The following is a 24,982-nucleotide window of genomic DNA, read 5'->3' on the forward strand; positions in this document are numbered from 1 at the left end:
AATCAGTTCAGGCTGTACCCCACCTACAAAGACTGCTGCGATAACCTCCAGCACGCCCCATGGCCCTTGTGAGGATACGCGGATCAGAAAATGGATGGATGAATGTTTGTATGTCTTGCGAAAAAAATTAAAATGACAGATTACACCTCATGAGATATCTGCAAATCACGCGAGATTCAAGCGAGCGTCAAAGGGTTCACTTTGCATAAGTTATGCTTCTTATTGCACTTGAGTGCATGTATCCATGATAAGGACAACATATGACCTGCATCTGCAATGCAAATACGTAACCTCAAAATGACACATTTGTTGTGAAAAGTCAGTACTGAATTGTCTTCATACTAATCATGGTTGTGGAAGGTTTTTTTTCTTCTTTTTACACTTGTATGACTGGTAAGGAGCTGAGTATTCCATTACCTCTGTAGGTATTAAAGTTCATATTCAGAAGGTGACAGTTTAACTCAGGAGCAAATTTGTTTGTTTGAAAAATGATTCATAAATCTAGAGACAAACTAAAGATCGACTTTTCAGAATGGTGACAGGCGCCAGTACAAGCAGACAAAAAAAAAAGATTATTCCTATGATATTTCTTGATAAAGGATATCATAAATAAATTGATTTCATCATCTCAGCCACAGTTGATGTTTACAGTACAAGCCACACACCTCATTCTAAGTGAACACAAATGATACGCAACCGCATCAGGATCGAATCCTATCAATTTGTCTCCCACTTCCACAGACCTTCTCAAGAAATATGATGCAAGGCTGTTTGGAGGGAAGCGCACATTTATTTCCCTGGTGTCCGTGTTGTGGGAGAAATCAATACAAGTGTCCATGCTGGATTCATCTATATTCTACTGCGTGAACAGAATGCCCTCACGGGGTGGGGGTGGGGGGGATAAGATGAGTGGGTGGATTGAGGGAAGGTGTGAGGCAAGTTCAGAGGCAGGGTGACGTACAGAAGGGGAAAAAGTAAGTTCAAAACAGAGAGGGTCAAAGAGTTGGGAACTTTGATGTGAACTCACACGAGAAACTATCTGGCTTGCGTGCCTTTCAGGGCGTGATTTTGTGCTGAACTGTCATTTTAAAGTAAAGTGTTTTCGAAGCAGAACATCAGAATTCTCCTTCGAAACAAATAAAGGCGACAAACGGTGTCGATGAGAGACATTGCAACACACATGCTTGCGAGCACACACACACACAACATTACAACCACATCACCTGTCATTGAGTGGCTCATTAATCTGACAGGCGTTGGCCTCTCAGGGCAGGCCTCGACGTCAGCGCCCTCTCTCTCCTGTCCTGGCATGATGGATCTCTCCAACACTGGCCTGCCAAGCTGCCATTCACGCCAGCCTCCCTGTGGGCATCCATCAGGAAACACTTGCTGAGCATACTGTTGATCTTATTTGCAAATAGTGACCATGAAGGCTCCATGTGCACACTTCTGTCTCCCCTTTTCAAGAATCCATTTTCTTGTGTGATTTAACACGTTGCTATTTGGATGTAACTAGTTTTGGGTCTTGCGGGTGCACCTGCAACCTTCTGACTCTCTTTTCAGCAGATGTATACTTCCGAGTGAAATGATTGGGCACAGTCACCAAAAGAACCTCAAACGATTTGGTTAAGATCTGGATCAAGGCACAGATTGAGGAATTTAATCTAACATGTTACTATCTCCAATCAAATTAAAGTTACAAATCAGCATGCGTTATTAAAGTGTTTCCCAATGAGGGGAACGTGAACAAATTGCAGAGGGTACGTGGAAACGGTGGATTATTTCTTTCCCAGTCTAATAAGCTGTGGCACAGCCGCTCCAAAAATCATGAGAGTCAGGCATCAACTAAATTGTCTCATTGAAGCTGAGATGACTGATGAGAAAGAAAGTAAAATTGCATGCTTGCTCTTGTACTCTTTAGCCTGCGGAAGTGGTATTTTATTTTTTATTTTGTGGAGGTGATCGGGGGTTTTGCTCATATGAGCTCACATTTGATGTCCATAAATCCCAAATATTGTGCAGAATGCTTTTATATTGCCACGGGTTGAAGTGGAAAAGAGTAGTGATGTGCATATGAATTTTGGTGGTGACAGAACATGACAAAACAAGCACTATTACAATGCTTGCCTCCCTGCCGAGATGCGGGGCGGGGGAAGTCAGGCACCAAAAATGGGCAGGGTCATCGTATCCAACACGTAACACATACCCTTTTGACAGTAGCACAGACGTGGGCATTTTGAATTGATGAGATGCAGCCGGCTTGTGTGAGCCGTGGAATAAAAGCTACAACCTCAAGAAAGTCACTTCCATTAGATCATTTTCTCTACTTTAATGCACATAGCTTAGCAATTCGTTTTGGGCGTGACTCACTTTGAACAGTTATTCATTCATTATCCGTGGCAATCATCCTCAACATGTCTTGGAAAAATGCTCAGGGTGATAATCATATCACTTGCTGACATTTTGGGTTCACTGCGCCGTTGTGTGTGTATCTCTCGCGAGTTCCCAGATTGTTTTTTTAGAGCTCACTGGTTCTAGAGGGTTTTAAAAGGAGGTCGCTAGCAAAATGTGGATTACTCTAATCTTTTAAAACCAGACAATGAGTTCAATTCATATCCTATCCGAGGAGTCTTTGGTTAAAACAAAAGAAAAAAAACCATTGAAAACAGTCTGGCAGCCTCTAAACAGAGCACAGAGCACCGGTCTTTGACGGCAAGCTTGTTTTTACTACAATCGGCATCATAAAAGTGTAAAACCAACTACAGAACGAAACGGACGACTGACTTTCACCTTGATAAATCACACGTCTGTAAAACACCTGCTGTGATGAAATGCGGCGGCACATGTTCACACCAGATCAGAAGAGATCCCATCACAAGGAATCAGTTCAGTTGAGATCTTCAATTGCAGTGATTTTAATCAGAATGACCAGAAAATTTGCTCGAAAACGCAGCTATTGCAAGCAAGTCCAAACAGTACTGTGAGCTCATGTCTTCACACTAAATGGGAAGTGTTTGCGTTTTTTAAAGGTATATCTTAAAAATCCCTGTTCTATATATTTTCTTCTTTTCCAATATTTAAAGCCTTTGCATTAATGCAATCGCAACATCCACATCAACCTACACTCGATCTTCTCTCTTGTCGACCAGTCAAAACAAAAGAAAAACACAACTCAAGTCACATTTGAGCACAGGGAGGCAACGGTGTATATTGCGTCACAAATTATGAGCAGCAAATTATGATGAGAAGGCCAAAACGGGGTAGAGGGATTAAATATTCATGAAAGATGATGACAAGATGGGTAGTGGTGAGGCTGATGTGTAACATTATCTACTGGCAGCTTTTGTGGGCACTCGAATCCAAGTGTGCGGAGACATGACCCAGGCAGACTCTCAGTGGCAGTTTATATCAGTACAGGAAGTGTGTCATGTCACCCATTTGTGAAACATAATGCCCACTTGCTGTATGCCATGTGTGATTATAGCTGAGGTGGCTGCGCCCTGTCAAATGGAATGGAAATGTATCTATTCGGGGGCTTAGTGGAACATGTATTCAGATAATAATTTTTCCGTAAGGAACATTCAGTACCCATGTACAACAAAATGGGCCGGTGTCAGGAAGTGGAACTTCCTCATGCCGTAGCTACATATCCACTTTGCAAACCAATACACGTGCAGCTCAGCGTCTGGTTAAGCAGACATCATTGCTCGTTGCAAAGAAAGAAAGAAAGAAAGAAAATAAAAAAATTGTACGGTGCAAATGCAACTTCCAGCAGTATTTTAGAACAACTTGCGGGCTCTTCGGGTTGAGTCAAAGCAGTACCGTTGCATTTTTACTTATTTATATTACTGTTACTGTTTCACTCCGAAAATGAAAATTAAAAAAACTATTGACGGTGCAGTTTCCTACATATTGAAGCTGTTGTATATTAATAAATATTTGTCTACATCCTTTTTTGTTTGAAAATATTTCATTAATTTGATTTATGATGTTTCATTTCCAAAAACATGAGGAATGTGAGTAGATGCATGGTTGTTGCGCAAGTTTGTTGAACAGGATATGTTCCATATTTGAACTTCCAATCGCAAATGCACACTTCAAACTGTATTGAATACATCTTTTAAAAGTGTCTCATGCTAACACCGCTTTACATGATCAGAAATCAGACAAATTAAACTCGAGACACACCTCAATGTATGGCAGTGGACTTTTCCAAGCCAATCAGTCAAGAAAGTTACTAATTATCATGACCAAAGTAAAAGTGATTAAATTTTGTTTCCTCTCAAAAACAAGTTTTGTAATGTGATGATTGTTCTATTTTTGCATGACATAACCACCTGCTTTTTATGAACACCGTCTTCTCCTCTTACAAGGTGCGCCACTGATCTCTGCTACAACTGTCCGCCCCAATTTGTCCACCACTCGCCCATCCCACACCACAGAGACTCACCAAGCATCTATCGCCCAAATTCCTCTTTCTCAGCTCTTAAACTTTTCTATGCTCCGAACACTTGGGAGACTAAAAACTGACTTGGTTGATTACAGGAGCTGACATTTGCCTACCTACTCACCATTCAGCAAGGTCTCTGCAACCGGTGACCTTTTGGCTCAAAAAGCTTGTTGTTTTGACATCTTGGTGATATAAATGCTGACAGGCCCTAGGACTCACTTTGTACATATCCATCTTGTATGATCTCATAGCATTTCTCTCTGCACTCACTGCTCACCTCAGCTCTTAGTTCCGATACACTGGTGCCGGAGTCTACATTATCATCTGTATGGTCATCGGAGCTTGACAAAAGTGGGAGGAGGAGTGAGACGTGGTGAGCAGACCAAAACAGAACCATGTCTGGCTCTGAAAATGCTGGGGAAAAATCAATTTTTTGGAGTTGTAAAAGTCTTTGAGCAAAGTCATTCCCATGGAGGACCAATGATTTGGGTAAGAGAGCTGGGACTCATGAGAAAGGGCTTGGAGCTTTGACTGTTAACATCAACTGCCTTTATCAACAATAGTTTACTGAAATGACGACCTAAGAACAGCCAGTTAGTTATGAACGGAGTTCTTCCACTTTTTCTCGTCTTCTTCTTCTTCGTCTCAATTTATTGGAGGATTACGGCTCTTTAGTGCATACTGCCACCTATTGTCCAGGAAACAGGAAACGCTTACCTATGTATAGTCAATGCAGTCCACTCAAGCAAATTCAGATTCAGATTCAGAAAACTTTATTTATCTCCGTGGGGCAATTAGAGTTGTGCGAGAGCGGCTTATTATAGAGACAGTCAGAGCAAAGGAAAAAGCCGCTGTATTCAGCCCTACAAACATACACAGGCGAGACAGGCGGGCGTGTTTCTGTCAGTCGTCAGTGAAACGGGGCGTAAGTTAGTGACTGACTGAGAGGTCTGTTGGTATTCGACTTAATTAGTGACGATTGCATTCATGGTCGGTCTTTTTTTTTTTTTAAGTTTCTCGTCATTCATCCTTGGTCAGCAAAACAAGCGTAGTACTGACGGAATGCCCACCTCTGGTTGTGCGAGTGTATAAGGGCAAACTGCGCGCAACATTGCCGCGATGACATTCGCGCGGTCGCCCCCCCACGCGATAAGCAAAGAGGCTTTTAGCTAAGTAATGAGAATGGATGCAGGAGCGAAGCAGTTAATGTACTGTATACTTTGATGAAGAAAAGTCACAGTTACAGTACTGTTTTAGCTGTTACATACTTGAACATACACATAATATCCCTCATTTCCCCAAAGGACCATTTTAAGCATTTAGATGGATAGAATCCCACTGTGGTGGCACAATGCTGCTGTGCATATTCTCCTCAAACCTGAGTGTTCTTTTTATTTTATTTTAGGCGTTAACGGATATCCAGGTTGATAATCAGACTGTCGTTTTCAAAAGCGCCCACTTTATGACACATTTTCAATTATTTTCAGCCTCCAGTATGGTTGCCATGTACAGGAAATTAACATAATTAACAGCCCTTAAAGGGGAACCAAGCCCAAGATGTCAAAGGTTTCTTCTTTAAATGTGCATATCTTCTTTGTCAAATGCTGTTTGCTTAAATCTACAAAGTGTTTCCTCTCAAAAAATATGTTTAAAGCATCAAATCTACTTGCTGATGGAGCTGCCCCATTTTGAGGTCTTTTCACTCTTGTGTGAGTGCAAATTCATAAGAATGTGACGTGTGTTCACTGATAGCTACGGCCTGAAGTAACGACATTGGCGAATGACGGAGGTTCACTCCCGCATCAACCACCAAAGCAAGGAAGAACTTCCTTATATGTAAGCAACCTTGAAAAGAACCAAAAGATTGCCTCATAAAAAAACAACTCCACAAGAGAACAGCATGTTCTCATGTAATTCCTACCTTGCTTTTTGTCAGTAGAAGCTGCATCTGAAAAAAATGACATTACAGGGACAAATGAGAGGGAAGTTAGTCTCAAATTGATAATCTCATGAGCAATGTCCACCAAGCTATTAACAACTGCCTCCTTGCTGGTGTCCAGGTCACTGGGTCATGACTAGGACTTCAACATGAGAGCAGGCACCTTTAAATTGGTACAAGCTGATCAGGGCTGCTTGAGCTAGACCGGCTGTCAAAATGGCTTCAGCGGAGAGACATGCATGACACAGCCTGCTGCCAGCTGGCGTTTGTGGAGAGCAACACGGGGGAGAGATGCAGGCTGATGTTAGATGAAACTATCAGGTAGTGGAAGAGTCCAGTGTCTGAGATGGTTTCCTCGTCAGCTGACAATGCCTATGTACTTTCACTTAGTGAGATGTCTGTGTAGCCATCTTAAAAATCTCAGGGCTGAATTCACGAAATGATTGCGTGGCTTTTGTGTGGCGCTAACTGGTAAAAATGGAACAAACATCGCATATAATTCACAAAGCATGTGCAGATGGTGAAATGCTTCACTCAGTGCCATGCCAAGCAGAATGTGTCGGCGGCGGTGGTGTTGGTGTGTATTTAGATGAAAGTAATATGCATTATATTTATATATTCAATTCTCCATCCATCCATTTTCTAAATCACTTGTCCTCACAAGGGTCACGGGCGTGCTGAAGGCCTGTTCTAGCTGTCTTCGGGCAGTAGGCGGGGTACACTCTGAACTGGTTGCCAGCCAATCGCATGGCACACATTGATGAACACCCATTCGCGCTCAGTCACACCTCGGGACAATTACGAGTGCTCCATTGATAAATATTTTCAAAGTGATTTCCATAATCTTCAATAAATAATTTGCTGCGCTTTGCAAAATTCAGGTGAACTCGATGGAATACAGTAGGTCTGCATTTCACCACATGTGTTTACATCTACGAGTACCGGTACACTTTTTCATACCCCAGAAAAAGGAGTCATGGGGAGAATAGTCTGGTGAATGAGGGGACTCCAATCGTATGTACTCAGACTTTGTGGACAAAGCAGGTGTTTTGGTGGAGGGAAACAAAACATGCAGGATAGTTGCCCTCGAGGACCAAAGTTGCCCACCCGCTTTAAAGTACAGTATACGTGCAAGGCTCGAGCACTAATTCTCAACATATCTGATTATAACCTTTTCTCTTTGCAAATGCTTGTGCGCTGTTGTAATTGCATTGACCTATTACAGCAATCTAGCATCCATGCTGTACATTTTCTCTCTGCAGTAAAGGAGCCCAAATGGTTGTAGGTTTATTATTCCACTACTGACCACCATCCTCCCTCACTCCTACAGGATTTCCTCGTGATTCTCATTACCCGGTTGCGATCAATTTGTCCTTGTTTATAATTGTTCTTTTGAAATCCGTTAGACTAACGCTTGCTTTGTCACTGTCATAAGAGGCACGGTATTGACAATGTTTGTTATTGTGGTCGTTCGTGTCGGCTGTCCAGGTGATTATTTTGTCCTCCAGTGAACACGGCAATACAAATGAGAAACTAATGTTGATGCCACACTTAGATTAGGTCTCATTAAACACAGGTGTGGACAGTGAATGGCTACTGTATATTAACTTGATAGTATCCTCCCGAGTAATATCCTTGGCAGCTAACCTTGCAATATTAAGACTTATTTCTGAGGCCATCGTCGCTATCAGTGTCCTTCAGAGTTATCCACTATATTCATACTTAATCATTACACTCATGGCTGTGACATTTAAACCATGCAGTGGAGAACATGGAAGAAAGAGGCAAAGTCCTTGAGACATGTAGTGCAGATACTGTAATTTGTTTTCCATATTGACACTTCTCCTTCGCATAAGAGGACAATGACTCAGCAAAGTATATTTATAGCATTTTACAAGTATATTCTTGTTGTAGTCGAACCAAAAATTCAAATTTTGAAAGGAGTGTTAACCTGACTGTGTCCAGATTTTTTTTGTCAGTCACGCGAGAAGTCTTGTATTGCATTGCCCCCTGGAGGCGACAACAAATGCAGAGCAGATTTTCTGCCAGGTCGGTTTTATATACAGTACAGCACTGTACTATCTAAAAAGATCAAACACAAAATGGATGATAATTTAACCCCATTTACCATATTTCCCCGGTCAGCGCAACCAAACTATCCAAACATTACACACGTGCATTCTTGTGAACATATGAGAGTGTGTGAGAGAGATAGAGAAATACAAGACTTTTCACAGTTGATATAATAAACATAAAATTTGAAGTCTTTTTTTTAAATTTATGAATAATTTACTGTTGAGGGTTCTCAACCTCACCAGTTAGTCAAGTACCAACAGATAACACGTCACATTTAATCAGTCATATTAATAAATTATTAAAATCTCAGTCCCAGTTAATTTCCAGCACCCAAGAAGCAACAATAACAAATCTTCACACAGTATCAAAATCAACATATTCACTTTCGGTTTCTATGAATAACCTGACAGTTAAACAGAGTGCATCACGAGAATGTTTGTCTGTTTCTGTCAAAGCCGTAATGTCTTCTATTTGTGATGAGGCACTGGACAAATGCCACTCACTATGGTTGCCAATTTCCAGGAATTTCCAAAGTTGTCTAACACTAAATTATGATGACTCTTTGTGTATAATATCACTGTCAGGTGGAAACCTGTGTCAATGTGGTTCATTTGATATTTTTTTCACAAATCAGTACGACTGGTCAGTCCCCACGTGGGTCGGTTATTTCTTTATTTATTAATTTATTACAATTTACTGACCAATCTTATTTGTTGAAAAGGGCTCACCCAGTTTGACGATGCAATGGTAATGGCTAAACAATGATACCATGTTTTGTTTTCCTGAAAAGTGACGGTTTTGTACATGTGAAGAGTCTGCTCGACAACAGCGATACGCGAGTCTGGGAGGATAATGAAAAACTGGATTACCATTTAACTTTCTCAAAGTGTAACCAATTGAATAGTTCCATTTCTATCGAGTTAAATTTCTCAGAAAGTTTTCTAAAAAAAATTCCCCTTTTTCCTTCCACTCACTGAATCGTTATCCTATTTTGTGGTCTACGTTACAAAAACAGTATGAGAGAATTTAGAGGAAAAGGAATCCACAACGTGGAATCACAGGTACCTTCCGTGTTAAGTAGTTTTTTTTTGTTTGTTTTTTTAATGTTGTGGGCTGACATGCCACATGACAAGCTCAAGTCCTTAATAACTACTGACCCGGATGGCAGACAGGACACATAATCAAGTCTTTTAAAATACCGGGAGCAACAAACCAATTTGCATTATCTAAATTAAGTACATGTACATAATTTGATCACAAATGTGTTAAACAACTAATTAAATGAGACCCCCCCCCCCCCCAAAAAAACCCACTCCAGTGCATTTGAGAAGCCGATGAGGGTGTTGTAGGGTAGTTTTTTGGGGGGGCTTCTTTTAAATAAAACACATTGAACTAGATAGTCTACTAACCTATTGAAGAGTTGAATGCATTGACTTAAACTTGCAATTGATGCAACGGCGAAGATTTTGTGCACCCAAACTGACTTGATGAACAGTGGCCATGATGGTAAGCAGACTGTAAAAATGTGCTGGGAAAGTGAGTTCTGTCTCATGTCCGTCGGGCTTTCTGCCTCTTGGCCTGACGTTTGGCTTCATCCAAGACAGCACTCTCGCCGGTGGCCTGGGCCATGCTCCTTACACCTTGAATACGATTCATCGTCTGTTGGAGGAAGGGAATGACCTACAAGAGAAATCAGGACAAGAGTTAACAAATGCAGTTGAACATGTGGTTGCTGGCATGTGGCGCTTAGATACCTTTTCATGGTTGTATGCTGCTAATAGAAGTAGCAAAGTGAGGGGTAGAGCAATGTAGGAGCCCTGGGCAACGTCTTGGTCTGGCACTTTGCGCTGCAGAAAAAGACAGATTAGCACAAATAAAGACATCATTCTCGAAAACAAAAGTCTCATCACATATTGCTTACAGTTGGGTTGAAGGCGAGGGTGACGTGCTTGTGGTATCCGGTGGAAGTGAAGGAGACCTGAGGTAGAGTGAAGTCATACTGTGTGCGGGACAGTGTGGAGTACAGCATCAGAATGTAGCCCTGAAGAGACGGGAACAATACAACATCACGTCATTGATTGGTAAGAGAAGATCACAGCCGTTTTCAGACAGGTAGGCAGGTTGAACTACATTGTATTTGTATTCATTATATTTGTATTTATTGATAAATGTGCCATATGTGATGAAGAGGAATTAAATCTTTGTCTATATAAATGACATCTCCATAACTTCTATTGGATAACTGCGGTGTTTCGGGAACTCACTACAAGCCAATGACTGTGAAAAATGGGTTAGAGCTATTGTAGCTAACTGATGTTCATTATAATGTGAGTTATAACAAGGAAGTCCTCTTGACATCTTAGGTACTCGGCAATCAGCTTGTGATAAATGTCATAGTAATCTTAAAGTTTTCCGCATCACACTTAGCAGAAAGGGGATGCTAGCTGAAGTTAGCTCTGCTGTGCTAACATCAATTCATTAGCTCAATTGTTATGCCCAGTCCTTATGTGGCACAGGGCTTTATCCATAAATGTTTAAATATTAGAGACATATTGCCCCAAGCATCTAATATCTCGGAGTTGATTTGTTAAAACAGTTCTAATAGATTGCAACTGGGAGGGTTGGCAGTGAATGAACTTCAGTGTTGCTCTGAACAATTCTTTATAATTCATAATTGAGGTGCACCAATGTACTTCAAGGCAGGATGATACCTCTCCATCCCGGTCCAGTGGGGGGAAATGGAAGAAGAGGGACTGGCCCAGTGAAACACTGTGGAGGGGGTTGTCCAAATTGTCACTCCTGTATAGCTTTACCTGAAGACGGACGGGTGCGGGGACGGAAAAGTAAAACTACTAAACATCGATGATCTCATACATTTTTGCAACATGAATAATGCCAGGGATTTAGATAATGTTAATTTAAAGATGAACATACCGATAAGGTTGTGAGATGTTCTGGGGATGTAATGACATTCCCGCTAAGGTCAAACTGATTGATTTGTCGGAAGGCGATGATGTTGACTCCCTCAACGTCACTGCTGCCGACCTGAATAGGAGAGTGAACATGGTGCAGAATGGGCAGATACAGCTTGGACTCCAATTAGAGATAATGCTGCAAAAGCAAGTCAGACGGTGTGAAAGACTAACGGAGACTTAACAAGAATTAAGGCCTTTTCGCCTTGCAAGAGAGATTAGAGGGGCTGCACCTCTCAAAAGGAGGACAAATTACAAAGTGAAAGGTTTCCAATTTGCAATGGGATTATCTGTGCTTTTGTTTCGGTGTTCGGAATGGAGCCATGAGATATGTCACACTCCATGTTCCCACACAACCAATTTCATAAGGAAGAAAAAAAAACATTACTCTGACAGAAATGTTGCAGTGAACATCTTTCAGAGAGCTTACTATGAAAAAGTGAAAAAGTTTCTCATATAGGAATTGAAACGTCCCAACGACTGTGAGTGACACCTTTAGACAAGATAGGAGAAACACCACCTGTACACCACAGTTTGGGGCAGTTGGATTTTCCATGGCAAAATAGAACAAACACAGTTGCTGCATCAAATACTGTATATCAGTCTAAAGAGGACTCGATAACAAATCAAAAAACAAGTTGCTCCTGTATTTACTTTGTCATGTGAATGCTCCAGTGCTCTCTAGAATAACCTTTTGACCTGGTTGCAGTGGGGCGCTCACATTTTTTCCTTGGTTTCACCAATCAATCAAGCAATCAATCAATCAAATGTGAAGAGCATGTTTCATACAGCATCCTGCAACTACAGTGCTTCACATTGTTAAAAATCAAATTCCAGCAGTGAAGGTACAAAGCACAGTGAAAAAGGAAAAGGCACGGCTCGTCCGGTAGCCACCCGAAGCCACCACGTTCGAGGCAGGAGCCACGACCGTCAGGCTGACTGCCGGCCAAGGCTACAGCCACGGCTCTCGTTCAAGTGAAGGGGAGCTAGCGGTGCGTGAGCTCGGCCAAGATTGGGGCAACGAGAATACGGGATACCCTCGTGGACTTATTCATGAATGGACTAACAATGCCACTCATTCACTGTAGCAGGATGTGAAGCCACTAGCCGCCATTTTACAGTGACACTCTCGAAATGTGCCTAACTTGAAAACACTGATTTCTTCGTGACATTATTTTCTCTCTACAGTGAAAATGCCACAGTAAGTGGCGTACGATTGCACCAATAAGTCTGGGAAAATTGGTATGGATGTGATTCTAAATGATCTCATAAGGTATATCTCAGAGTGCTAGGCCAAGATTGGGACAAAATTCAATTTTAATCCTAACCTCTGGCAGTCATGATTCACGACACTGAGACAATCCAATGCAAACATTAAAGTTTTTTGTTGAGAGGCTCACATTATTCCATACAGCGATCCTGGTGTAAAACACGCACTGACAACAATGTTTTCAGCAACAAAAAAACCCCCAAAAACAAAACAACAAAAAAAACTGAAGCTCTCTGTACCAATGGCAATGTAAGATGCCTGCACTTCTGGCTTCAGCGCGAGAGCTCAATTGTTGCTCCGTTAATTTATAAAGTGAAATGAAAAAGAAACCACACAGGGTGGACCAAGGTGTTTCAGGGAAGAAACAGTACAATGTCAAAGGGAATTGAATCGCAGATACGCTATTTACTCAGAACCCAGCTCTGCAGCTGATTTTCCGGTGGCAAAGAACACCATAAATACTGAGTAAAACTGTAGTGTATCCATTGGGGAATTTCTAGTGATAAATGCACAAACTGATGTTTTCACCTACCTCGATGGCTCTTTGTTGGGGTAAGGCTCTCTCTATGTGGTCGTTGCCTTCAGCTCGCAGTTGAATCAGGTACTTGCAACCTGGCTGCAAAAAAATAGGAAATAGTGGACCGAAAAACTGAATATTCAAATGCTAATTGTCTTTACAAAATGACTTCAAGTACAAAGCAAAATCCGTAAGTCAAAGGACTCATGCAGCTAAAGGTGCCACTGTAATAATATTTGCGGATATCTGCAACCAGCTCATTGGCATCCTTACCAGCAGACCTCGAAGTCTGAAGCGACCTTCCTCATCAGTGACAGTGTCCTCACTGTAGATGCTACAGTCTCCTTGCCCCACTGCTTCCACGGCAACGTCTCTCTCCGCATCACCACTCAAAGACTGCACTGCTCCATAACAGCTGCGCACAGAAGCACAGGAACAGGAAATGGATTGAACAACATCTTCTTAGGATCTGCTTCATAGTGCTTGTTACAGTCAAGATGAAGAGAACTAGCAGTACCTATACGCGGTCTTTATTCCAGTTATATCGATACTGAGGATTTGACCCTCTTCCACTGTAATCATCTGGGATGCTGGCTCAAAGCGGAATTCTTTCATCATGGGCTTGAAATAGTACCCACCTGGACTCTGCAGAGGATGAAGAAAGTTAACGTAAAATGAAAAGCAGATCACACGACAAAACAATTACTGCGTAACAGCCAGGCACGCTCTTCGAGACCCCACCCCCGGAAGTGTTGACGATCGCCCAAGCAAAGCTTGCAGTTTTCTCTCTAGTATTAACACTAGGTTTCTCCACTAAATGAAGATGAGTATTGGGCCACTTTGTAAGGTCTTCCTCCCACTCTCATCCCATAACGATGAGATAATTGCTTTCCATTTTGCAATTTTTTAAAAAGTAATTTTCGTGATCCTTTAGGGTCTTTACTTTTAGCTTGAGCACATGTTAACTCACCTCATCGTTCTTTCCGCGCCAACAATGCACATGCATCCCCATTACGACATTTTTGTTGAAAAACTAAAAATGTGTTATCATATGTATACATATGCACATAAACATTTAATACAACTGGGTACAAGAGTATTAAAATGCACATTTGTGAAATGTAAAATGAATCCCCTACCAGGTTATTGAATGTGAGGAGGCCGGTGTCCTGAGTCAACAGGTTGGAACGAAATTGTCCGCCACTTAGAGACAGAAGGACTCCCGACAACGGATGACCGTCCTCAGATTTTATCTACAGTACATGGACACAAAGGAAGAAGTATGTTAATATATTAAAAAATTCACATTTGTTTGAGAATCAAATGTTATACTTGTTTTTAGCCATTATCAAATATCAAGTACAACTTTGTTGTATTAAAATAAAAGGGGTGAGATAATCGGCAGAGATGCAGTCAACTAAAAGTAGGGTTTAGAGAAGATATTTTTTATCGATAAGGGGACTAGAGCTGTGCGAAGTATCATAGAGTCAATATACAATGTCTATTGTAGGACATATTGTAGACGGATGTAACAAAGAATCCAGTATTTTTTCAAAATAAAACATATTTGAGATTCAAAAATAAATAAAAGGCAATCAATGTAAGTTCCTTTTCCTTTCTGTGCGGCCCGGTACCAAATGGCTCACGGACCGGTACCGGTCCGCGGACCGGGTGTTGGGGACCTCTGGTTGAGTGTTAGTTTTACCTATAATTTCTTTTCCTTCGCTTAGTAATACTTGTACTGGATAAACACTATGCACAATGTAATATAATATTTACCACAAATTATATATTATATATTGATAATGTATATTCGCCAGTTAACTAAATCTGTCAGATAATTATAACTGATTTCAAAAGCAGGGAAAAGTGGTCTAAATTATAGATGTAAAGAGAGCTGAATTACTGAGATGTAAAACATGTAATGCAAGTCTACCTTGAAGGTGATTCCAGCCAGAGCAAAAGCCTTGAAATCTCCCTGGGTTCCTTCCATGTGACTCAGGACAAAACCCTCTTTACTGGCACTGATGTCATACTGCCTGTCACTGTGAAGTGGACCCACACTGCCAAGACATGCAAAAGAATAATGTGGTAATGAGAACACGTCACGATAAATCAAAATTCTTCTCAATTTTAGCAGATATTATAACACAGGTTTTGACTTTTTTGTGGTCGGGCCAAAATCTGATGAAAATCATCAGAAAACAAGCCTAAAATTACCATTGAGTCTGTTTTGAGGGGGGTTTCCATTCTGCAAACACCAAGATCAGTGTAACTGTTCACATGAATCGTGAGCACCTCTCATGAGTTTTCTATACCACTGTCTCTGACACAAGTCCTTGCCCATGTAAGATTTTTTTTTTTAATTTAGGAGCTTAGACCTGTACAATCCGAAAAGTGCCTTGATATAACAGTTTGCTGAAAACAGTCGCTCCCCACAGACTTAAACTTATTGACAATGCAACGCTTCAAGTGTTTCTTCGTCAAGCAGTGTTGGTTTCTTGTACCTGTATGCACCATTCTCATTGGTGGCCACAGTGATGAGTGGTGTAGCAGCTCCCCTTTCGCTAATGGAGACCTCTACACCTTGGAGCTCCGGTGACACTTTGCCCTCTAGGAAGAGCCCTGCACGACCCATGATGTCCACCATGCGACCAGGACATGACTCTGTATGAGACAATATTAAAGAAAAAACTAAGTACTAAAAGTGTGTGCGTGTATATACTGTATGTATGTCTCTCTCTCTCTCTCTCTCTCTCTGATTTTTCCTTTTTAACCTGTAGTACAAGACTTTAACACAACCAAACAGAGAGAGATAGTGCGACTGATGGGGTTGTCAATCATGTGCCATGCACTTGCAGGTACTCCTAGCGGGTCGAATACTGTTACATGATTTTGAGAGTATGACAAACAAATTGAATACATTTGTGGGTGGGAATTTAATTGTCTGGAATTGTCACGAATCATACCTCCTGTGATCGTGGCCTCCACTTCAGGGGGGTAGAAGAGCAGCTCCTTGGAGGAGGGAGTCACTGTAATTTTCTCTCCAGCCCTGCAAAGTACCCGTAAAATATTAATCATAGATTCATGGGTTAGCACCAATCTGTTGGTTTAAATAGACATACCGTATTTTCACGACTATAAGGCGCCATTAAAAGTCTTAAATTTTCTCCAAAATGGACAGGACGCCTTATAATGCGGAGCGTCTTGTGTATGCACTGAGTTCCAAAACCTGACTGACAGCCGACACGCTGTTTATATAGAGAAATGGCGGAAGTGAGTGTGGACAGGCATGCGGCAAAGAAGTCGGCCAATCAGTGAAGGGTGGGCGCGTATATATACATATATGGAGAGAGAGAGAGAGAAAAGGCGGACGTGAGTGAGGACAGGCATGCGGCGAAGAAGACCGCCAATGAATGAAGGGTGGGCGTGTAAGTGGATGCTAAAGGGACGCCCCTAGCAGGTACCAACACCTGTATAAAGTGTGGCTATGTGCATTATTGCAAAACAACTTTGTTTTTGGTTTCTAAGAACCCCGAAAATAAATTCTACAAAGAGACACGCCTACGAAGCTCAGTTCAAACTTCAAGCCATCGGTTATGCTTTTGGCATGTGTGCCCATCTCACAGCAGCGGTGAAAAACCAAGTTAAGCAAAAGAACTCTGAGCTTGCCGTCATTCCCGGAGGGTTGACTAAAGAACTCCAACCGCTGGACATCGGCATCAACCGGGCGTAAGTAAAGTTGCGACCGGGCGTTCAAAGTAAAGTTGCGAGCGGCATGGGAACAATGGATGATCGATGGCAAACACAACTTTACAAAGAGTGAGAGGCAGCGCCGGGCGAGTTACGCCACAATTTGCGAATGGATTGTGGCTGCTTGGACTAACGTGTCTGCTTGCACTGTTGTTCGAGCTTTTGGCAAAGCCGGCATCATTTCTGTGGAGCCACATGGCAATGAGAGTGACTCTGACAACGAGAGGGAACCCAGCGTTTTTGATGGATTACCGGTACTTGTTCATTTCTGTTCAGTTCTGATACAGAAGATGAGGACTTTGATGGATTTCTGGATGATGATTGATCGAAAAACGTGAGTACATTGTACAATGGCTAAATAGTTTTGCTTCCGTTGCCTTTTTAAAAACGTGTTTTTAGCGTGTATCCGTATTTCTTGGCATGCTACCGTATGCTTCAAGCTAACGTGTTTTTAGCATGCGCGCATGCATGCCGTATGTTTAAGCTGGCGTATGTTTTACCACTGTAAAACTGCGCCCAATAATACAGTGTGTTTTGTCTATGTGTCAAATACAGAAATAGCACCCGTTAATGAGACTGCGCCCAACAATACGGTGCGCCGAATGGTCGTGAAAATACGGTACTTCTGAAATTATTTGAAGGAAAAAAAGGTCTTATTTTTCTGTGTAAGCAATCAAATAGCAACAGAATTTCCGAATATGAGTAAGTGCTGAAAATAGCTTATTTAACATTAATGTGAAATGTTATTTTGACATGAATATTAAATGCAACCGACCTGGCCCAGTAGGAGAACTCATAGTGGAAGGGCCCTGTCAGCTCGTCAGCCTTTTCTTGGATCGGAGGACTATCATCCTTGGCCGCCCCTTCCTCTTCAGCAGCACGCCGTTCTCGTTCTTGGCGTCGCAACTGTATCTCCTGCAGCTGCTGCTCCTGCCGCTGCTCCTCCAGACTTCGCAAGGGGCCAAGAACCAGCGCTGGCTCACTCTCAATAGATGATCTGATAGGCATTGCAGAGATTTAAAAAAACAAAACAAAATAAAAACAGTCTAAAATGGGTCTTGAAACACTGTTAAAGAGCAGCTGTGTACATTATTATGACTTTGAGGTATTACTCCGATGGTACTTACAATCTATGTCATTTTAATTGTCACATTATATCTATATGCTATTATATCGACTGCAGTGGTTCTCAAAGTGTGGTACCAGGTACCACGAGTGGTAAGCGAAAAAATCATGAATTAAATGTGAACAACCCTACCCCGAATGAGCGAAGGAAAGAAAATGGATGGATCATAGTGGGTTTTTGTTGTTGTTGTTTAATCATCATCCAGTTCAAGTGTTTCATACAATAAAAGCAGTCTGGTAGTTGTAATGATGCCACTCTCACTTATCAATGATTCTTACCTTATGGTGACTGTGACATCTAAGATCTTGTCAGTGGTGATAAGCCCCGTCATGTGATGGCGTACTGCAGTAAGAGTCAGGATGCTGGGTGCTGAACTGTTAAGACAAGGTATCATATCACCAGACCGAACTTGATGCAGGTAGATAAGAGTCTGTAGTTTTACTTACGTATCATAAATGTAAAAATCCTGCTCGAACTGGTGGCAGGAGCGAGGGGTGACTTTGTACACGCCTGGATGAGACATTTTTAGGTAACCACCCCCAAACTGGTACATCAGATTACTCTTGCTCATTTGGATTTTTTTCTTTCATAGATGGCTAACTCATACTGTTTATTTGTGTTAATGATAATGAAGCTAACCAGGTTTGGAGAGGCAAAAACGGTTGACTCCCTTGGAGAGATTGTAGATGCCCACATTCTCAGGTTTGCTGCCATCCTGAAAGAACTCCTGCACAGCAATAAACAGTGAATGTAAGAATCTCATCACAAAGGTTCACCATCTACATATGAGTGGGTAGCTCCTGACCAAAGTGATGGCATGGGAGAGGGAACAGCGTAGGATGTAGCCAATCTGCCGGAACTCGACCCCCAAGATGTCAGCGTCCTCAACCTCGACTTCCATGGATTTATGTTTCCAACACCATTCTTCATGAGAGATGCTTACTAATCAATGTAAAAGAAACATTAAGAAGCATAAAGCAGAAAATGTTGCAAGTGCATGGGAGATGCAGAAGCCTAAAAAATGTCTAGTCAAGTCTGACCTATTTTCTTTCAGGAGTGAAGTAGTTTACATGAACCTGTTGCATATTTTGACTTGTTAAATGAAAGTTTAGACTGGGTTATGATTTCACACTATTTACATAGATACTGCATCTGTTGTCAACCATGCACATGTGACTTGGTGCTAGGTTGTGAACTAACATGAGATGTGTCAAGCTTTAGGACTAATGTTATTGTTTACGGTTCCTGACCTTTATATTTCCCAGGTAGAACATTGTCAAAGGAGAAACTGAGGATATCGCTGCTGCCTGTCAAAGGCATCGTCCTTCTCTCTCCTTGACGGCTTACTGGTTGGAGTGTGACTGACAGGTCATCACAAGATGCTACAATTCAACAAGAGAGTATTTTTTTTTTTTCAAATGAAGCTTACATACAAATACAGCAATTTCAAAGATTTTCAACAGGCAGACTTTACCCAAACAGTAGACTTTTCCAGAGACAGAGGCCATGAACTGGGTAAACAGAAGATCTGTGAGCGGCTGGTCCACAACTGAGAACTCCAGGGCCTGAGGCTGCAGAGCCAGGCCCGCTTTCACATCAACGTCAGGGAGAGACACCTATACGCATGCACACACGCACACAGTGGGCTTGTTAGCATGTGCAAGGCGTTTTTTTTCATTGTAGAGTACATATCTGTGGGAAATGGGCAATGACATGGAATGAAGAATTGTGGCACTGGAATGTATTAACAAAATAAATTGTAGTATTAATGACAGAAATCGTTTTCAGAGAGGAGAATTCCATTCACCCCTTCTTAAGACATCACCTTATATTAGTGGAGGGGTTTGTGTATTCAAATGATCCTGGAAGTTAAGTTGTCTGGGGCTTTGTGCCCGTGGCAGGGTCATCTATGGCCAATGGGTCTTTGGTGAGGGACCAGACAAAGCACGGCTCAAAAGACCCATTTTCACTATTACAATCAGTGGACTTCATTTTCCCTTGCTCGGACATGGGTCACCAGTGCCCCCACCCTCTGGAGCCATGCCTGGAGGTTGATCTCAGTGGTGAGCACCAGGTGGCCGGGCCAGCACCCATGGGGCCCGGCCCAGCAAAGCCAGAAAAGAACCCGAGCGGTCTTCTGTTACTGGACTTCCGAGCTAATCAAGCATGTTCCTTAACGAACATCATGTTCAAGGATGGGGGGGGCACCAGGACACCCGAGGTCACAGTTCAATTACCGACTTTGTGGTCATGTCATGGGACTTGCTGCCACATGTCTTGGGAGACTTAGAACAAGAGAGGGGCGAAGCTATCAAACGATCACCAGCTGGTGGTGCGTTGGCTCTGATGATGGAGATTGGCGAAGATGCAAGTCCAACCTGGCAGGCCCAAACATATTGGGAGAAATAGTTGGGAAGAGGCAGGCAGAATCCCCTGTCAGAAGGCGTTTCAACCCACACTTGCGGCAGAACTTCTTCAAAGTCCCAGGGGAGGCGGGTGACATTGAGTCCATGTGGACCACGTTCCGCGCCTCCATGGTTGTGGCGGCCGACCGGAGTTATGGGCCTCAGGCGCTCGGTGCCTATCATGGCGGCAACCCCCAAACATGCTGGTAGAGACAGTGAAGGGTGCCGTCATGATGAAGGAGGAGCCGTATTGGGCTTCTCTTGGCCTGTGGGACTCCTGGGGCACCTGATGGGTATCGGTTGCCGTAACGGAATGTAGCTTTGGTAGTCAGTGAGGCAAAAGTTTGGGTGTGGGAGGAGTTTGCTGAGGCCATGGAGAGCGACTTTTGGACAGCTTCGAGGAAATTCTGGCTGCTGCCCATATGACCAGACCTCAGATATATGGAAGCAAATGGATGGAGAATTCCAATCAAAAGCTCCTACTGTCGTACATGGACACTGTAGTCTCCAGGTTTCGCCTGAAAGCAGAAGGCTCCCTGGGTATCGGAGTCAGTGATCCGGCCTGAGCTCTTATCTTGGCCCTGGTGTCTCAAGGTGACCTTGTAGCGACCTTGCTTCATGCCCTCGGGCAGACGGCTGATAGAGATCAGACCACAAACGCTGAACCTGCATAAGAACAATGCGGATCATTAAGTTTTCGTTATCAACATACTGTATGCTCACCACCATCCGCATCATCTTATAATATACAGGATACATTATAGGGCTAGGCAATAATTCATTATCAATGTTTTGTGACAGACAGGCGATTAATACCAAATGAAAACACATTTGATAGAATGTTACCAAAAAAAAAGAAAAAAATTGAATGAGTTTTTTTTGTACTACAATTAAAGCACGCAAGAGGAAATCTGGAGTACATATAGCGTTTTTGTGAGCCTTGTCCGCCAAGTGCTCGCATAGTGACCTCGGAAGAAGAAGCTGCCAAACCAGCAAAGAAGATGTACCGGTACACACGTGCGTGTAGTGTAGGTGCACTGAATGAAAGTGTACCTTAACTGAAAGTGAACGCCAATGCATGCTGCTTCGCGTATAAAAGTCTGGCCAGTTTGTTAAATCAACCAGGCATACCCTGCAGTGATGATGTCAGGAAGTTGTGGAGTGTTGGGGGCAATTTTCACAGTTACTGGCTCAAAAAACATGAGATCCTTGTGGACACGGATGGTGTAAGTACCAGCTGTCATGTTCTCCAGCCTGTAAGAGCCATCCTCTTTGCTGACAACTACGAGGAAACAAAGACAAAGAAAGCCAGGGCAAAAAGTAGTAACATATAACGCAATCAATACAATTAAAGCATGTTGTCATCTCAGGTTTGCTTACCTTTAATCTGATTGTTGATAGAAACCGCGGCATTAACTACGCCTTCCCCATCAACACTATTTAGGACCCGACCGGTCACAGAAAAACCCATGACACGAAAGATGGGCTAAATGTGACAAATGAAGAGAATAATGGGCCAAAATAAGCTGAAGTGAATGTTTTAATGTTTATATGAATTTGAAAGAAAATATGTCTCTGTACCTCTAGCGTCAAACTATTGTGCTCCACCTTGAAATTCATTCGGGAAGGCGCAACATCAAAAGTGATCCTTTCTCCTCTGTAAAAGGGCACCTGAAGAAGAAAGTTCTGAAATCAGTTCAAAATTAGCTTTCGCACTAAAATACTTCAAAAGGGATGGGTTTTCATAGAAGGCTGACCACAGTGTACTCCCCACTAGATAGTGAGGGGAAGGTAAAGGTGCCATCCTCCCCGGAGAGGGCACTACACAGGTAGATGAGGGAACTGTCCCCAGAGTCTGCACCCTCCACAGGAGAAAAGTTGCAACCTTTCACATTCTGGGAATCACAATAAAAATGCTGCTTCAATGAGCTTCTTGATCGCAATTTACTGGACGCAATTTATTATGTGAGTGTGCTCAATCATTGTTCAATTTACCTCTCTTTGGACGATGGCCGAGTAAAGCAGGAAGGTGACCGCATTCATTGGCTCCCCATCACTGCGGACTTCACCCGAGACATCGTAGCCTCCGACCACCAGATGGTCAGCGGCCGGCGCATTGGCAATGGAAATGTGCACCGTTGTGGTACTCTGCAAGAAGACGGCAAAAGTTGCAATGAAGGTCATAATACTAAGTAAGTCTACAAGGACCTTATAAGCTCAGGTAATTGTTTGACTTGTGCACTTTTTACTCATTGAATGACATCATTTCATTGACAGAGGTTTGTTTATACGTCCATACATACGCCGCTTGGAATTGAAGCGGATTTACATGGAACAGGAGAAATTAAGAACTCTCTTTTTTCGTCAATGGATGCTACAGCTTCTTGTTTTTCAAACTTTGCTTGTAGCAGACCTGTGAGACATCATGCACGCTTTAAGCATGACGTTTCTGATCCACTAGTGAAAGGACACTTTGATTTTCTCCTCTTTCATCTGTAATTGCTTCAAACAAGGCGTATGCAGAAACAGTTACAATTACCGGTACATGACTGTCCATGTCTTATGCTATGTGTTGTATTTTATTACCGTATTTTGTTATTTTGTTAAATGTTTTGTCAAGTGCTTTGTTTTAGCTGCAGCTATTGTAAAAGTGCAATTTAAATAGATGTACAGTATTGTATTGTTTCTGCAATAATGCTACCAACCTTCTCCAGAATCCACGAAGGATGGGAAGCAACAATGTCATATGTTCCAGGGAGCACTTTGTGAAATGTATACCTGTGTTTCAAGAATTGCAGGGGCAAGAAAGCTCAAATTTTATCGGTACAGGTCCACAAGTGCAAACTAGACATGGGCCACTCCTTCGAGAGCATAGGTGTCAAACTCTGGCCCCTGAGGGTCACTTTCCTGCATGTTTTCCTTCTCTCCCTGATTCAAAACACCTGATTCAAATGATCAGCATATAATGGCCCTAGAGGACCGAAGTTTGACACCTATGTTCTAGAGGGGAGGGGGAGCTGTTACACAGAGAGGAGTATACATGATGCAAACTCCAGCATACTATGACAGATACCTTTCTACTCTGTTGATTAATGTTCTTTGTCCATTAAACAAACAAACAAACAAACCTACATCTAAAATCAAAATCTATCATCAGCCCATGCCGAATGTAAACCCAAGACTACTTCGAAATGTGAAAGTCACATACGCTCCTCCAGGCTGGGTAATGACAGTCTGGAGTTTCTCATCTGTTCCGGCTCTGCTCAATTTAACTTCTACTCCAGTTGGTCCAAGGAGATGTCCTTTACTCAAAACCTGTGCAGTGTAAAGAACATAGAGAAAGTAAAGACGGAGTGGCATCACGGATGTGGAAGTGTCAGCAACTAGTTCAAAGTTATTCCTTCCATATAAACACTTCAATGAACATTGTTAAGGTTTACTTTTCCTTTTTGCCAATTATTAGGAAAAATAGGTAAAACACCCACCATTCCCGATATTGAAAAGCCGGTGAAAACAAAGTTGATGTCCTCTTCTTTTTTACAAATGTCAGTGACGCCATCCACATGGAGATCTACACTGGTGGGCTCTGATCAATGTAAAGGAAAATATTTTTAAAAAGTAAGAAATATAATGATAAAAAATATTTGCCAAAGTAACAATTCAGAACTTACCAAAGCTCCACCCAAGAGGCGGTTCAATCTTCAAAACAAAATCGCCCTTTGCAGAAAAAAAAATCAAACGTGTGCATTAATATCATCAACAAATGAAATGGATGAATAGCAATGTGTGTATTTCCTACCTTGTCATAAAGAGGAATCGTAAAGTAGCCATTATTTGGAGCACAGTCAGTGTGGTATTTCAAGGAGCCTTGTTTGGTGTAGAGTTTAATCTGTTTAAAAATATATGCAAAATAAATACAACGGGCTGGCGTGTGTGGACGTAACAGTCAGTGAGAAACCGTAAATACAGATTGACAGTTCCTCTCATGAAGGCTGTGAATGAGCAGGCGGGGATTAACTCTAGTGCCTTGTGCGACACGTTCTCCTCTTCAACGCTGATTTAACTGGTTTGAGGGTTAAAAATTGAGCCAGATATCTACGACGTACTCCACTACAAAATGTATGATGACCACAGTAAGCGGCTAAATAGCTTCTAGACGCATTTTCACTCACCTCAATCAATGAGTAATTGATTTCAACGTCGGACTTCACAAACCCCCCACATGCAACCACGATCTCATCAGAGGACACGACCGAAAACTGAGAATATGTGATCCAAAACAAGACCCAAAGAGTACTTAATTCAGCTCGAATTGTTATTCGCAACATTTTTGGCTGACTGATTCTCCAGCTAACTGTGAAAATGCACGCTGCTTCCGGTTCCGTACCAGCTGACTCACTGTCAATGAACCACTCAAAAGTAATAAAAGCAGCGCCTTCTGCTGGTGTGGAGGCCACAGAGGTCATCTCCAAAC

General features: G+C 42.2%; 1 protein-coding gene across 1 annotated transcript; it reads right to left on the minus strand.

The window, feature by feature from the left end:
* Window positions 1–8,190: 8,190 nt before the first annotated feature.
* On the minus strand, window positions 8,191–24,974 carry nomo (nodal modulator). The gene is made up of 31 exons (XM_086119779.1): window positions 24,681–24,974; window positions 24,308–24,397; window positions 24,180–24,225; window positions 23,994–24,094; window positions 23,717–23,823; window positions 23,214–23,286; window positions 22,504–22,656; window positions 22,266–22,403; window positions 22,090–22,179; window positions 21,889–21,994; window positions 21,640–21,790; window positions 21,000–21,174; window positions 19,578–19,719; window positions 19,354–19,485; window positions 18,909–19,045; window positions 18,743–18,830; window positions 18,550–18,613; window positions 18,382–18,477; window positions 17,753–17,974; window positions 16,194–16,276; window positions 15,732–15,891; window positions 15,161–15,287; window positions 14,364–14,477; window positions 13,742–13,869; window positions 13,498–13,639; window positions 13,240–13,323; window positions 11,400–11,510; window positions 11,177–11,278; window positions 10,387–10,506; window positions 10,220–10,312; window positions 8,191–10,145 (listed from the first exon to the last, which is right to left on the minus strand). Exons 1-31 carry the CDS (start codon window positions 24,972–24,974, stop codon window positions 10,014–10,016), a joined length of 3,801 nt encoding a protein of 1,266 aa, XP_085975905.1. The 3' UTR covers window positions 8,191–10,013.
* Between the last annotated feature and the right edge of the window lie 8 nt (window positions 24,975–24,982).

The sequence above is a fragment of the Hippocampus guttulatus genome, chromosome 9, assembly GCF_054856545.1.
Source record: "Hippocampus guttulatus isolate MCC_2025c chromosome 9, RoL_Hgut_1.0, whole genome shotgun sequence".
NCBI classification, from domain to species: domain Eukaryota; kingdom Metazoa; phylum Chordata; class Actinopteri; order Syngnathiformes; family Syngnathidae; genus Hippocampus; species Hippocampus guttulatus.